This window comes from Diprion similis, chromosome 3 (assembly GCF_021155765.1).
Source record: "Diprion similis isolate iyDipSimi1 chromosome 3, iyDipSimi1.1, whole genome shotgun sequence".
Taxonomy (NCBI): domain Eukaryota; kingdom Metazoa; phylum Arthropoda; class Insecta; order Hymenoptera; family Diprionidae; genus Diprion; species Diprion similis.
Window position 1 is genome coordinate 4148538 of NC_060107.1, and position 16485 is coordinate 4165022.

The 16485-nt window shown below is 38.5% G+C and overlaps 2 protein-coding genes across 3 annotated transcripts in view; one reads left to right on the forward strand and one right to left on the reverse strand.

Annotated features, from left to right (window-relative positions):
* LOC124416815 (WD repeat-containing protein 47) overlaps nucleotides 1-16485 on the forward strand; it is a 90633-nt gene that overhangs the window by 7227 nt on the left and 66921 nt on the right. The window contains exon 2 of the mRNA XM_046898166.1: nucleotides 14753-16056. Coding sequence (XP_046754122.1) covers nucleotides 14753-16056 — 1304 coding nt within the window. The remainder of the gene's footprint in view (nucleotides 1-14752; nucleotides 16057-16485) is intronic.
* Nucleotides 10832-13216, reverse strand: LOC124416816 (probable basic-leucine zipper transcription factor N). 2 transcript variants are annotated; one of them, XM_046898168.1, is made up of 5 exons: nucleotides 13145-13216; nucleotides 12486-12989; nucleotides 12156-12386; nucleotides 11675-12066; nucleotides 10832-11596 (listed from the first exon to the last, which is right to left on the reverse strand). In XM_046898168.1, exons 1-5 carry the CDS (start codon nucleotides 13152-13154, stop codon nucleotides 10847-10849), a joined length of 1887 nt encoding a protein of 628 aa, XP_046754124.1. In that variant the 5' UTR covers nucleotides 13155-13216; the 3' UTR covers nucleotides 10832-10846. The 2 variants fall into 2 exon arrangements, with proteins under 2 accessions (XP_046754124.1, XP_046754123.1); XM_046898167.1 differs by having other exon boundaries at nucleotides 12156-12390.

Below are 16485 nucleotides of genomic sequence, written 5' to 3' on the forward strand. Positions count from 1 at the left end.
AGAGCACAACTATTCCAGTCTGGTGTGAGTAATATTTATTTCGATACATCTTACATAATATTCGTTAATACGAGATTGACTCTATATGTCATCACAAGCACTCATATTTTTCAGAATTTTAATGACATCGGGCATTATCGGAGCGTGAAAATATAATAATAATTATACCTAGGTGAAACGGTACGATTGAGACAAAGATATTTTCGCGCTCTGATAGCGCTCAATGTCATCAAAATCCTGAAAAATATAAGTGATTGTGATAACATTTAGAGTCAATCTCGTTTTAGTGAATATTATTTAACAATAAGATGTATCGAAATAAATATTACTCACACCAGACTGAAATAGTTGTGCTCTTTCAATTGTTCCACATGCAATATTAATAACAATACTAAGTAAGTAATTCTACTGTGCATTGAATAACGATCCTTGAATTTTTATATTGGTTGGAAAAATAAAAGATCTCAAACGTCCAAGATCGGACGGGTATAAAAAAAAAAATCGAGTTTCTGACGTAGAATATTGGTGAATTTTTTATTCCACAATTTTCAAATGATTTATTCTTCTCAAAATTGGTATTATTTATTAAAAAAAAAAAACACAATTTGCTGAAAAGTTAAAAAAAAAAAAATCACAGACGATCTTTTAATACAGTACTACAATATATAATATAAAAAAATTGAGCGAAAATAAAAATGTCGAGGTCAAACGTGACCGATAATGGATGGAAAGCCCCAGATGAATATATATATATATATATATCTGTATATTCGTCTACTTGTAATGCTGTAAAGTGCGATTCAACCGCGTCACCGCGACTCTGTGCCATAAGCCCGCAAAGCCCCCTTTGCCACTTGAACTCACTCACAATCAGCTCTCTTGAATGGAATACGCCTTCAGCTGCCGAGGTTCTCTCTCTCTCTCTCCCTCTCTCTCTCTCTCTCTCTCTGTGCGCGCGTGTATAGTAAAAGACGACTCGCGATTTTCTCAGATAGGTTATTTTTACGCATAGTGTAGAATGTACTATAAATCCGTAGCAGCAGGTTTGATTTGAGAAAAAAAAAAAAAATGTAAAATCAAGTTTAATAATAATAATAATAATAATAATAATCCTCCTCGAAATTCAAATTCGCAATCAGTCTGTGCACATATCACGTGATATTGTTGATAAATCGTCAATTAGATAGAAATTATTGGATCAAATAATAATAAAATTTGGAGAAAAATTGAATACTTTTGTCGTGATTTCAATTAATCGCAGAATAATTTATAGGAATTATTCGAAAGTTTTAGCTAGTTATTATATATGGGGGAAAAATATAAAATAAATAAATAAATAAATAAACAAATAAATAAATATACCGAAAGGAGTTTGAATATGCTCGGTATATCTACGTGAATAAAAGATTCATACTTTGAACTGTATAAATAATACAGAAGAGTCTGCATTGTCTGGTCAATGAATTGGTCTTTGAAATGCTTGCGAATTGTTATTAAACGAGAGCGGTGAGAGAACGGGTGGTTGAAAAAGAGAATTTTTATTGCTGACGTCATCGAATTCTTTACAAACACCCACACACACACACACACACACACACACACACACACACACTCGTTTGTCCTCTATAGTCGTATTAGGTGCATGTCTTGAATCTCTATTAAGTTCTCGCGCATCGATTCGATCCTCTGACTCATCACGAAGAGGGAGAGAAGAAGGAAAAAAAGAAAAAATGAAAGAGCGAGAGGGAAAGTACAACGTGTAAGGGTGCATTTTCATGGGGGTTTCACGGGGGATGTTGGACGTCGAATCGAGCTACGCGCACTCCAACATATTCGCCAAAAGTTACTGGCTGACTGCCAGAGACGCTTTTCTACTTTGGTTAGTACGCCTCGCGACGTCACGCGTGAAACTCGGCTGGTCACGTGGTTTTAATTTTGCGTGATATCGTCGCGACGTCATGGGATTAATGGGGGAAATATTTAAAAACGAGTGACTGCGGTTTGGGGATTATTTTGTGATAATGTCGATCGTTCAATGCTGGATCGCTTGATTATTATAACTGATCTATCGGGGGGAAAATGATACTGAGGGTCATTGGTTGCTCGCGTCATCCGCACAGATTCGAGAATCGTGATTTGTTTAAAATAAATTGTCTGGAATATTTATCATCTTTGATTAAGTTATTATTTTATTAATTAATAATTAATCTGTGATTTAAACATGTATTTATGAGTTTCTTTCACGGTCACACGCGTATCTCAACGGCAATCAGGATCATTTTCATTGTTTTAAAAGGTGAAAGGAATACTTGATTACACTTTAGTGATTTATTATTATTATATAGTTTATAATTGTAATACAAACGAACAGTTTCGCTTCGATGTTTTATTACATGGACTCCTTGGTGCAAAAATTCTGAATGTCTTCTTCTCGTTATAACCTTAGACGGACATCTGGAACGGCTGATAAAAAAAAGAAGTAAATTTATTGTATAATATTGTGATTTCATTAATTTATTCATGTTTCTATTCTCTCTTCTTTTTCTTAACAAGTTCACTTTCACCGAAATTTGTATAGCTCGGTGAATTACTTTGGTATGGAAATTTCATTGCGAGCATTAGGTTCACGGATTATGGAATTTCGGTTTTAATCCATTGCGTAGATTTTATGGTATTATTTTATTGTTATAAGCAACCAAATTTTTTCAAACGAGTTTATCATTTTTTCGATAAAGTTTAGTCAAGTGTTAAAAAGTTGTTAAATTCATTATATACGTCCAGCTCAAGAACGTAATTCAAACTCCGAATATACTATTATTATTATTCCGAAAAATTGATACATTAAAAATATAAATAAATAAATAAATATAGAAACTAAGAATATAGGAAAGTGTAGGTTTGTTGGTAAAACATTGAAAATCGATTAATTTCCGGTAGAAATTACAGGTTCAAATTAAACGGGACTCGGCAATTTTTTATGCTCATCGTTTCGTTGCAAAATCCTGTAATTCTTCGATTATTTAATCGAGCATTTTGCGGGATCATCGCGGGAGTTTCTCGAACAGACGTTCATTTTTGTAAAAACTTATTTTCCGGATTCTAGATCTTCGAACATGTGAAGATTCGTTAAAATCAGAAAAACTAAATTTCAACCGAAACCAATACTTTTCCATATCACCAACGGTAACGAAAAGTAAAAGAAAAAAGTAAAGAAAGAAAAGAAAAACCGTTAAGGGTTGAAAAAAAGCTTCGCAAATGCGATCGTTTATTATTACACGTTCGTGGAACCTTAGCAGCTATGTTGGATGGTATGAGACTCCAAGATAAGACGTCGGATAAACTTATGGTTTCTGGCTTGTTGACTCTGTCAATAACTCGTAATCGGGCTGCTCCGAGGTGTGGCAGCGTCCTGATAAACCATAACTCAAACCCCAGATCCTCAGCTCAAATAGTCAAACGACGTTGAGGCAGGTCACTCGTGATGAGAAAAAAATGAGATTCTATTTCGATCGTCACGACTGACTTGATTACGGTTTGATTCACGGTAGAATTTTTGCCTAAACGGTCCACAGCCAAGAGATTATTGAAAAACAACTCTTGTTTTTGGTTATAAGTCGAGCTTCTGCGCATTTTGAGATCCAAGTTGTAGAAAATATGATTCTTACGATTAGTGAGTGGCGTGCGAAGGTGTTTCAAACTCGCCTCTGCACTTCCCACATACACTGAAGTTAGTCAATATCGAAATATGGGCTGAACCAACCAGCGTCATTGGATTTAGAGGATTAGCTCGTCGTCGTTCGAAGGCATTTTCATTTTATACGAGGTTGAAGTTGGTGACGTTAACTTTCGTCACGATACATCGGGAGAAATGAATTATTATTGAATAATTAGAACGACTTTTGAAGAGTTGACTTTTCATATTTAGCGGATATTTTGCGTATAATAGTTTTACTAAATTTCGGTTACCTACTAACGTTGCTAACTTTATCTTCTTACGATTTTATCTCAGTGCAACTGTTCAGCTGTAGAAACAGGAAGGAAGGAAACTCTTCTGGGCGAGTTTTGGAACGACTTGCCAAAATATGGGTTTACTTTTTTCTCCCTTTGGTTTACTATTCCTGCCAAATTACTCCGGACTAGAAGAAGTTAGTTGAAGTCAAATAACACGTGGAAGCGATTCTCCACTATAAGCATGATAATATGATTAGGCTGTTGGAACTTCGTTCTATACGTAGCTCTACCATCCTCATGTCTCAACTTGTCACATATATGGAGGTATATTGGCGCGTAGGCGAAGCTGTTTTGCACAGTATTTCGCGTGACATGGTTCAGCACGTGGAGCTTGATTAAATCGTTTGCAAACTTTTATAACACAGCGTTAGTTTGTCGAATAAATCGCGCTGCATGGTTGAATAAATTTGATTGAAACTAATCCAGTGTCTCATCCTTTTTACTCATGGATTTTATTTCATTAGTAGGTATTAGCTTAAGCTTTTATCGTTTTTTTAAATTTTATTTTGTTTTTGTTATTTTAATCTTTAATCAATGATCATTGCATTTTTAATTCTCGCAAAATCTCGATCCAATCTTTCTATCGGTTTCGGTTATATTGCAGAGATTTCGTCGCCTGTTTTAAGGAGGTCCAGAAGTCCATGTGTGAAATGAACTCGAAGACCTCAATTCTCAAATCAATTTCTATAAATGTTCTTCTTGACGATGAAGGCGCGGTGAAAGCAGCCTTAAATCGATAAATACGATAGTAGATTTTAAATTTGCACTCAGCCAGCTCTCTCGAGATTGTAATTTTTAATTTCATTTCCATGTACCGTGCAGAACTGAAATTTCTTACATACCTTTAAGCTTCTGCTTTTTATTCACGAATTTACGTAAACTTTTCTTGTCAAAACGAATAATTATATACTTGCAATGATGATATAATATCGCGGAGAGTTTTAGGAGGTCTGAAAAATTTCTTCCGTTTTATATTTCACCAAATTTTGGCAACGGACTTCCGGAAGAGTGCCTGAATACCTAATATCACTATGGAGACTCAACGGCGTTGCAACGTTGAGGTTTATAACCAACAACAAGCGTCTAACGTAATAAAGCTAAAATAAAGTTTTCACAACAGCCTCTTGCAAAGTGAGCGGGTGGGCAAGAGAAAAAAGAGAGAGGGAGAGAGAGAGAGAGAGAGAGAGAGAGAGAGAGAGATAGAAAGTGGTGTTAAATTTGTTCAAGAGTTTTTCTTTGTTCCGAAGAAAATTGAAACCGGCACTAAGCGGTAATTTGTAATTGTTATAATTATTATAATTATTAGAACTGGGGTTAAAATAAAACGCGTGATGAAAGGTGGTTGAGTGGAACGAAAAACGATATTAAAAATTCTGCAAAACCGTTCTAGAACTTTAATTATTAGTTATTTGATTTACATGATTTTTCCTCTGACTAGAACGCGATGATCCACGTTTTAATGAATCATGGTTTTCTCTTTGTTTGAACCAAATAATTTTTGTATCTGGCACAGCTGTGCTGGATATTTCATTATTATTATTATTATTATTATTATTATATGTACGGACATGCAGTTATTATTTGAACCGGTTCGAATCGCGTGCTGAAAACTGTATCGATTGGAAGAAATAAAAAGAAAAGCAAGAAAAAACCTGCACGAAGTCAAGGAAATACGGTGCAGCTGAAGTTTAACCGACTTATACTGATTATACTAAATTCATACATATGGGGCATTCCACGTCAAATTAGCAGCCCACATACCTCGACCTCTTCGATTTTAATGATTTTTTATTAATTAAGATGTTTATACCGACTCAATAAGATCTCGGAATTTTTTTCAAATTTTCCTCGACGAAAAATTCACACGGATTCGATAATTTGTTTTCAATTTTTCCATGTCCGAATTGAAGTTTTTTTGTTATCTTTTATTCTATTCCCTGTTACAAATAGATCACGGAATCGTAACAATAATTTGATTTTGAAATTCTGTTTAGATCGAGAGGCATATAAAGAAAGAAAGAAAAATCAAATAAAATCGACGCAGTTTCTCATTATGCAAATCCGTTTTCACGTATAATAATAGATCACTCGACACGTGGTTACCTGTAAAGATTTTTTTTTCTTTCGTACCGTTAAATTCGTTCGCACATGTCTTAACCGCAGTAAGCAAACGTACCTACGCCACACATTCGTCTGATGAAAATCGAAATTGAAACCTATGTTGTATGTTGTGTACATTGGAATTGAAATTGAAATTGAAATTGGAATTGGAATTGAAATTGGGATCGTGTTGTTTGATGGGAAATCGCGTTGCTCGATCCACGCCGCAATTCTTTTCGTGGATTTGCTTCTTCTTTTCCCTCGCAGCACGCTTCTTGCGTGTATACCTACATATATATCTATAGATCGTTTTGAAACTACAGGCTATACCATGCATGTATATCTAGGCATCGTTCCCTTCTTTGCAGAAGCAGGCAATTTTTCGCAGAGAAAAGCAATTTTCGAAAGTGGGTTTTCCCCTTGTCGTCGTTTGAAAAAAGAAAGAGAATACCGGACAAGGTGGTTTCCTTGATAGATCAACCGTGCAGTCAGTAAATCTAAATCCGAAAATCTTACGCCCCCATCGCTTACAACCAACCCATACGTGTACATGTCGACAATATCTAAGAAATGTTTTATTTCTATTCATATCGTTTAAATTTCGTTTTGCATATTTCTGTCAAGCAATTCTTCATACATACCAACGAGTAGGATAAAGAAAGATAAGATAATAAGAAACGAAGAAAATGTTTAGTTGGCAAAAATCTCTCGCTCGGAGGAAAAGAAAACTGCCGACGATGTACATAAAAAGCGTAGCATTTCGTATGCCCCCTCCCCCTTCAATGCCGTTTTCCATCTGAGATAATCTTTCGCAATCCGCTTCCGACGGTTTTTCGTAAGGAAATATAAATTAGTAAATAAATAAATAAATAAATAAATCAATAAGTAACAGAAATTAAATACGAAGGAGATGCGAGTCACGTCCTTTAATTCGATTCACGAATCTAAAGCGAATTGCGCCGAATGAATTTTTCCGAGCACCGTGCGCTGCTTGCTGCTGCTGTAACTCAAGTCATGCACCGAAACATTTTTCTTTCGATAAAACTGCATGCAGCTCGGTAAAAATAAAAAAGAAGAAGAAGGAGGAAAAAAAAAAAGAAATTTGCAGCCGTGAGAGAGCTTTTTTCCCCCCTAAGATTCATCATCCTTAAGCAAACCTAGTACGTATACCTCATGAATGTATCTCTCGGTTCTTAAGACGCTTCGTGAATGCTTTCATTACTGGAGTTGATGGTTCCTTTGCTTTCCGCCGTCAGAAGAAGAAAAAATAAAAACGTCGAAAGGGACGTCAGACTTTTTCTTATTCTACAGAAAACAGGAATCAGACTGCGGGGTCATTCCGCTTCTCAAGTCGATAAAATGCTCGTGCATTTATCACTTAAAGTTCTAAAGTTCCTCTGGAACTTCAACGATAATCATCATAAACATTTATCTAATTTTAAATTAATCTTGCGTATTATAATGCAGATTACATGTACTGTGAGTCGAAAACTTTCGCTCAATATTGTATGTTTCATTTTTAAAATTGGACAAAAATTGTTTCAACCTTTTGGAAAATGTTCCAACTTCGGTTTCCGATGTATTTACTGAAATCTGGCTTCCTTGGCTCGTCGATGTTGCAGAATTACTTCTACTGATGATGATTATCATAAAACTTTCACCGTATCGGGTGTAATTGTCATACGTATAAATAAAAAAAAAAAAAAATAAAAAATAAAAACGTTAATTTCTACATTCGTAACGAAAGGTTCAAAAGTTGTCGGACTCGTGATACGAATTTTGAATGTTTTCATACCTCTGGCGGCTCTGCACGTGTTAACAAATTCTTTAACCATTCTGTCCAGTAATTCGCGTGCTTAAAATTCACTCACCGTACTTCAAATCCTGAGGCTAAACGCGGCAATTGACAACCAGTTAGTGCGACCTTCTCTCGACATCTGACCCCAAGAGTACGTACGAGTACAACTCGAGTGTCTCCTTCCTTCGGTCATTTGACTCTTTTCTTTCATGTCTACTCTTGTGTTTTTTCTCTTCACACGTTTGTTTATTTATTTATTTTTTTGGTTTTTTTTTTAAATTCTTCGATTATAGTCCAGTCAAAGTAGGTCTGAATTAAAAATGTTCGGATATGGCTGCGTTTTTGTGTTGTTTTTGACCATCAGAATCTCAAATTTGAAGAGCTGCATGACCGGCGTTTTGGGGAAAAACTGATATCGATAGATGAAAAATGATTAAACCATCGTGTAGAGCGGAAAATTGTACATCGAATTGTGTCCTCGTATGTTGGAAATGGAGTCGGATTAACGAGTTGATAAAAAAGAAATTCTATTTATCGATGGTATTTGGGGATGACATTTTGGTGAAATGATTTCTTTTTTCCTAATTTGTTAATCCGACTCAATTTCCGACGTATGAGGACATAATTCGATGTAGAATTTTCCGCTCTACACGATGGTCCAGTAATTTTTTATCTATCGGCTGCAGTTTTCGAGAAAAACATACAAAAAACTTCAAATTCTGCTGTTTTCTCAAAACACCGTCTATGTGGCTTAAAAATGACTTCAGATTTCAGTTCCTGAGGGTCGATAAATCCCTGTAACGTGAAGATACAGTCATGTCCGGATTATTTTTAATTCACAATTAGACTTATTCCGACTGCACTATAACCGTGATCTTAAAGTGCTGAGAGATCGAGAGGTTTGTCGCACGTATCGAATGCGCAGGCTTTTTGGAACCAGGTTAACGGTATACGTGTCGCAAATAGCAAAACCAGGAAATTAAACCCTATTCCGAGAGGTTTGTTCGATCGAAGTGGCCTTGAACGGTGATTTATCACTTCTACATGGAGGCCAATCACCTCGATCGAAACGCGATGCCGACGATTTTCAATTTCGGAGTGCAATACAATCATCCTGCAAGCCGAATTCTTCTGCATGAAATTTGAGTTCGTTTTTATCTTTGATCAAAATCTCCGTTGGCTAAATCCTCGACCGATTTTTCGACTAAATCTCTTCACTCAGAATCAAATTCTGACATTCGACGTCTCTTAATTATTATAAGTAATTACTGAAAAGTTATTTACTTTGTCGCCTCTAGCAGTTTGCTTAATGATTTTACAAATTGGTGGAGCAACAATTCCCCCCCTCCCCCCTCTCTTCAGATATCCACACACGTGAAGCGTGTTTAATTTTATGCCTGAATTGGTAACGGAAAGAAAAATCCTAACCGAATGACGAGGGGAAATTTGTCAGGTCTGACGATCTTTCCACGTCGTTAACCGCACTCGAACCTGCCTTCCGACTCGCGGTGAACGAAGTGAAGAGAAAAATTCAATACCTATTTCATACTCACTCATACAGACGATCCGAACTTGATTTTCCCGTTTGAAGCGATCATCATCGGTCTTGTTGTCATTATTATAATTATCATCATCATCATTATTACCATTGAATTCATTTTACCGTATAAGCTAGAAATTTCTCTCATCATTATAATAATTAGAAGGTCATGACTGACATTCCAAAACCGGATCTGTGTAATAATCGATCCTCTGACGTGACGTTCCCCCTTGCGTCAGGCAATACTTGTTACGTATGTGTGCAACTTGTCGCGGTAAATAAAATCGAGGGGGTAAGAAAGGGATCGGTCTTACCGACTCGCTGATCGCAGTCTCCGTGGCCAATGGCTGTGCCATCTAGTGACTCACGGTCAGAACTGAAAATCTATTAGTTACCTTACCTTCCATATCTATAGGTAATTCACAACTTTATTTTGTTTCTGAAAGACCATTTTTTTTTTTTGCTTTTTTTTTGCCATTCCTTTCAGTTCTCGTAATTAATAGTTTTAAAAGTATTCAATTCCTCTTTGCTAATCATTGTTGCATTCATCATTGGCAGCGTTAATTAGTTTGAGATTCGTTAGGGGAGTTTGAAGTGCAGGAAAATTGAATTTTGATCTGGATTAAAGTGGTATGAGCGGATTTCGTCGTTTACTTGCTCGAAATTCTTGCGAAGGGTGCAGGAAGCTTCTCCGATAAATTGCTTCATTCATTTGATTAACGTTAGGTCGGTTCGGGCTTGCGATAAATTGAGAATGATTAGATTTGTACTTTTTCTCGGACGGAACGACCTTCTTTTGACGATGAATTCGAGGCGCTTTTCTCCGTCGAATGTGACGTAAAATTCGAACGAACTTAGGAAGTTTGACAATCGGAAAGAGATGTTTGGAATGTTGATGAAACGAGTCGACGATGATTCAAATTCTTATTAATATTTTATGTAAGTATAATACAAGGAATTTTACGGGAAAGACATTCCTTCGCATTATTATTACTTTTGTATAATAAAATCCATTTATTAAAGATGACGATACAGTCGTTCATGCATAAAATATATTTTATATCGGTATATATATGTATATATATTATATATTCACACAGAAAAAGAAAAAGACAACGATCATACAATAGCATAAAAATATGTAGAAAAGAAAAGAAAAAAATGAATGAGACGCCTTAAACAATTTCGTCGATAAATTAAATCCTAAACTCTACGAAATGTGGACGGAATGTCTGATAAGTTATGTATACACACATGGATTAAACGTGATTCAATAAATAAAATCTATTCTAAAACACTGTTACTACACATTCTATATATATATATATATACGATAAATAATTTAAACAAACCGATATCAAGCTGAATAAAAATACTCAACGAATCGCTTCAGCAGCTCAGAAACTGTGTGAGTGTTGATGATACTGGTAAGGCGTGTTGTAACCACCGAAGGTACTGTAAGGACTCTCGTCGTATCCGATTCCGGGGATGGTTCCATAGCTCAATTGGCCAGGATAGCTTCCGTAGCCTCTGTCCAATAAATCACCGAGGCCGAAATTAGCCTCACGGTAATTTTGGTACCTGTCGTTTGTTGCCGCGTACTGACCCCCGCCATTTCCAAACGTGCTTAACTGATCGGCCAAGGTGTACAAAAGTCCGGAAAGCTGGTCCGTCGGACTCGGTGCTCCAACCATCGGCGACATGCTTCGCATCATCGAGTTGTACGGTGACATCATTTTTATCATGGTTTGCGGGACCATGTTCATCGGATATTGGGATCCAAGGACTCGCTGCTTACCGATTGCACCCTGGACGGGCATCATGGGCTGGCTCTCGATCGGCGCTGGGTTCATCGGCGATTCGCTAGCGATTGGCTTTGGCGTTTCACTCGGCTTCGCCGCCTTCGACGAGTTTGGATTCGGAGCCACGATTACTGGATCCTCGTTCTTTCTCTGCGACATCGAGAACTTTATCACCGGATCCTTCACGAACTTTGCTGCTGGGTTTGACGCTTTTGAAACAGATTCAGGAACCGCGGAATTACTGTTGCTGGAGCTACTAGTTCCTGGCTGAACCTGATGCGGAGAACCTGCCCAAAACGCTTGTCCTTGATTATCTTGGAACGGTATTGAACCGCCCTCGTTCATCTGAAACGAGAAATCGATTATCAGCAATTGAAGGGATTCGAAATCACTTTTCTGGTCATATCGAAGTCTCGGACTTACCGGCAACGAGGAAGAACCTGACGCCATGTTTCTGTACGGATAATACTTCGTTGGACGGCTTCCATAGTGAGTTGGCAGATGATGAGGGTGGTGATGACCGTAGGAAGTATAAGGTGGATTGTGATGGTGACCAAGCATGGACATCATCGGATTCTGATCACCCAGTTGCTGCTGTTGTTGATGGGGTTGACTTACGATGTGTTCCTCGAACTGAGGTATCCCTGATTCTGATTTACCGAGGAAGTTAGACTGCGGAAGAACTCCACCTCCGTTCAATAGATCCATCAGGGGATTCACCAGGCCGCTGTTCTTCAGAGTTTCTATGAAATCGTCCAAAGGTCCAGCGACAGTGTCGTCATTCATTTTCCGTACGTCACCGACGATGCGATCATCTGTTAAACGGCGAATATTTTTGTTATTTTACACAGTATGTGTAATATAATATTATAAATCTAGTCTTACAATCGACGTTTCTACTCACCATTTGACTTGCTGGGCGATTGAGAGTTCTGTTGAAGAGACGATACAGCATTGTTGTCGGATTTTGGTTTTACGGACGGGTTCGCGGCCATGCCATCCATTTGCTGCCGAGAATTCTTTGACTGTCGGAATTTCTTTGGTCCTGATTCCACGGGTGCGACATCCCTGATCTCACGTTTGCTCCTTGTCTGGTCTTGCAGTCCGTTGGATGATTTTTGAAATTGCGCGCTCCCTGACTGGTGGAAATTTAAATGGAATCAATGTAAACCTCGATATCTAAATCCTAATTATTCCTCCGATCCAAATCACTACTTTTGTCATTTCAACTCACCATTTTCTGCGTTTGTTGCGGACTCATAAGCAGAGGAGGCCTCAGTCCTCCCATTGTGAATGTGTTCAGGCCCATCGGTCCCATGGAGAAAAGTCTTCCCGTCGTCATGTCTCCTAAGCCCGAAATGAGAGGGGAGTAAGGCGATAGGCCGAAGGGCATCATGCTGACCATCTGATCGTTGTTCATGACCTTTTGACGCTGGACCATCGGATGCTGGAGTTGTTGTTGTTGCATCTGAAGCAGCTGCTTTTGTTCGTACTGATGTATGTTGTTCAGATGTTGTTTCTGAAGCATGTGCTGATGCTGGAGCAATTGCAACAACAAATTCTGTGCTTCCGCAGCGTAATTCTGCTGGGACTGAGGCTGTCCGGTCATCTGTTGGTTTTTCTGCTCCCCGTTCATCGCTTGGCTTTTCGAAGATGCTACCGACTGCTGAGTGTAACCCGGTTGCACCAGGACATCCGCGAATGTTGGATCCAGTAGCAGAGCCACTGTGATCAAAGTCTGAAACAAGTTAATTTTTTTGTTGATGAATCGGATTTTTTTTTTATTTTTACATTATTTCATAATCTTTGACAAATATGCGAATGGTGAACTTGAGTTGAGGTTGAACGGTGACGGTATTATTAAATTAATTCTGATTTTCAATTTCTACTTACAAAACTCCATGCCAAAGTTTCCATAATATTTTCATCCGCACTCCTCTAATCCGCGATTGAAAGTGAAACAAGTTCGGCGAGAGCCGCCATAGCTTACCTATATATGTTGAATTCTGCTGACTTAATTGCGCAGCAAATTTTTCAACTTTGCGCAATAGAGTGCATAGTGAAAATGATGACGATACTCCCCCTCCCTCTCCCCCCTCCTCGACGTCTCACCTCGATAAATTTTTACGATGATAATTCAGCGATATTCTATGCGCCGAAGTTCACGCTATAGTAATAGAAAAAAACTGACATTCTTATTCGACAAGGAAAACAACGAAATTCGGACAAGACTTTTTTGATTATCGTAAATCTGTGACAGCGGAATCGGTTTCCGTGTTTTTTTTTTTTTTTTTTTTTTTTGAGAAAACTTGCAAACTGCAGGAAGTTTTATTCGGGGTTATGGAAGTCTCATACTTTTTTGGGATCTCATTGATTCAACATAAAACGGATCCGTGAAGAATATAGAGCAGCGGATTTACACGAGAGAGAGAGAGAGAAAAAAAACAGGGAGAAGAGACTTCCCGAGGAATAACGTTCGAATGCATTATCGACGTTCTTCTCGACGAGCAAATATGCGCGTATAAATTCTTTACGATATACCTTATCCAACCTTATCGAAGTATTTATTAAAGCTTCAACATCGCTTGTAGTTCACATTTTGTTTGAATACGTGAAAAACTTTTTTGCCGAGACATAAAAATTCCTCTTTCCAAATATGCAACGCAATATACTTACGATTCTTTGAATCATGGATTTAGATTCTTACAACCGAATTCATGAATTTATGCATGCAGGCTGTATGCTAGGGTGATAAGCGAGTGACGGAATGCTACGTCAGCGATGAACGAACTGGATCATCAAAAATCGCTTATTGCAGTACGTCGACCTCATTGGAAATAACGAGTAATTCATACCTACGTGCGTGTCTTCCGTTGTTATTATTATTATACCGTCTATATCGACGACCTTGTACGTGTTATTTCACGTGAAATTATACATATATATACAATTATACATTCTGAGTGAATGATCAGTGACGTATTGCGAAAGTCCACGGCAGATATTCCAATTTTAAATAATTATATGACGGTCAAATTTGCGAAACAGACATTTTTACTTCGGGGTAAAAGTTTTCTGAAAATATGCTTTGAGTTTAATCATTGATCGAAGTGGACGAGGCTAACATCTTTAGTCAAACATTTTTCAATTCAATATTTTGAATATTTTGATCGCTCATCATGAATCTGATGTCAGAATTCGATAATTTCTGAATCCAAGATGGTGGATCCAATAAGGTAGATGCAAAATCGAAAAAAACTGAAAAACTCAATGATTTTAGGTGAAACTTGTTACTCGGTTACTTCTACGAAGTCAAAAATAAAATTTAAGGTTATAAATGAAGTATCATAAGGCTAGGACTTGAAAACCTTTTAGATGGAACCTTAAGAATCCAACTGTGACCAATGGGGTTTACGTCAACCAATTCGACGAAGATTGGTAACATTTTCTTGGTACTCTCCAGGGCCTAACACTCTTCTAATTCTTTTCTTCTCTTTCCAGGTTGCGCATTCGGTACGTAATGCCGGCAGCGCACCTGACCCTACGTGAAGAGGACGTGGTGAGACTGACCCTTGAGTTTCTGCACAGCCGAGACCTGCACATATCGCAGTTGTCACTGGAGCGTGAAACCGGGGTAATAAACGGTCAGTACAGCGACGACGTGTTGTTCCTACGTCAGCTGATACTAGACGGCCAATGGGATGACGTCCTGGAGTTCATTCAGCCGCTGGAGGCGCTTCCGGATTTTGACATGCGGAGGTTCACCTATTCGATACTGCGTCACAAGTACGTAGAACTCCTCTGCATAAAGTCCGAGGCCAACGTTATAGTAGGCGCAAACGGTAGCGTCGACAACGCGGTCGAGGAGGTGGTCAAGGTCCTTAGTGACCTCGAGAAGGTGGCGCCAACCAAAGACGAATACTCGAGTCTCTGCCTTCTCCTGACGCTTCCACGACTGACGGATCACCTTCAGTACAAGGATTGGAACCCGAGCAACGCGAGGGTCCAGTGTTTTCGCGAGGTGTATCCTCTGGTCGAGAAATTTCTCCCGGGTGACAGGAAGTCCTCGGACAATACCGGCCCAGTGACGTCGGCGAAAAACGATAGGATGATACAACTCGTTATAAAGGGGATTCTCTACGAGTCCTGCGTCAATTATTGCCAGGCAAAGGCCACCGGGTCGAAGGAGAGTGAGCAAGTCGAAATGAGCTTTTCAAGACTGCTCGACGGATCCGTTGGCTTCAGTGATTCCGATCTGAGTCTCCTGTCATGGCTCCAGAGCATTCCTCCCGAGACCTTCGCCGTTCCTTTTGCTCAACGCACCCTCAACGTCGACGTCGAACGTCTGGAACGACCATCGCTCGAGACATCCTGGACCGAGCACATGCTCATCACACCCATTAAGCCAAAGACCTTTCCGCATAGCGCGATGCCGTTCACCAGGCCTCGTTCAGCCGCTGATATGATGTCCAGGAGTCTTGTGCCCGCACTTGAAGGTCTCGGATCGCGGAGTCCGGGTCTTAAGAATACTCCCATACCGTCGGCTGCTCTGATGGCACTATCGACAGGCGATATTAACTCCATGTCGAGGTCTTCTTTTGCCAGTTTTCATCTCACCGGCTTCAAGAACAACAAACTTATGAACACGAGCGTTGACAGACTCTTCGAGAATGAAGGTGACGTCTTTTTAAGCTCGAGCTACGCCGACTTTCAGCAGCTTCCCTCCATCCAGGAGGCTGCCAACAACGTAGCTTCGCTTCCAAAAGCTCCCCCAAGGACCAGGGGACAGTCGAAAAGTCCCGAAGGTGAGGTGAAACTTTTTTTTATCCCTTATTTTCTCACGGTGACTTTCATTCGACGTTTTATATATATATGTATGTATTAGGGTGGCGTCAAAAAACCGACTATTTTTTTTTTTTTTTTCCTGAGTCTCGTGTGACAAAATGTTAGTTTTTGATGTTTTAAGAGCCCACTCCAAAGGACAGCTCATAAAAAAAAAATTTAAGAGGTCGCTCCAAATTTTTTAGAATGTCAAAAATCGCCAAAAAATTAAAGTAAAAAAATTATATTTTCAGTATTTTGTTTGATTTTTAATTCATGTCGTGGCGTATTGTTATCGATTCTTGCTTACTAAATTAAAGAAAAAAAAATGTATGAAATTTTAATATGAATATAAAAAGGTCGCTTGAAAAGATCTAAAGAAATGCACCAAAAAATTGAAAAAAAATTATGAG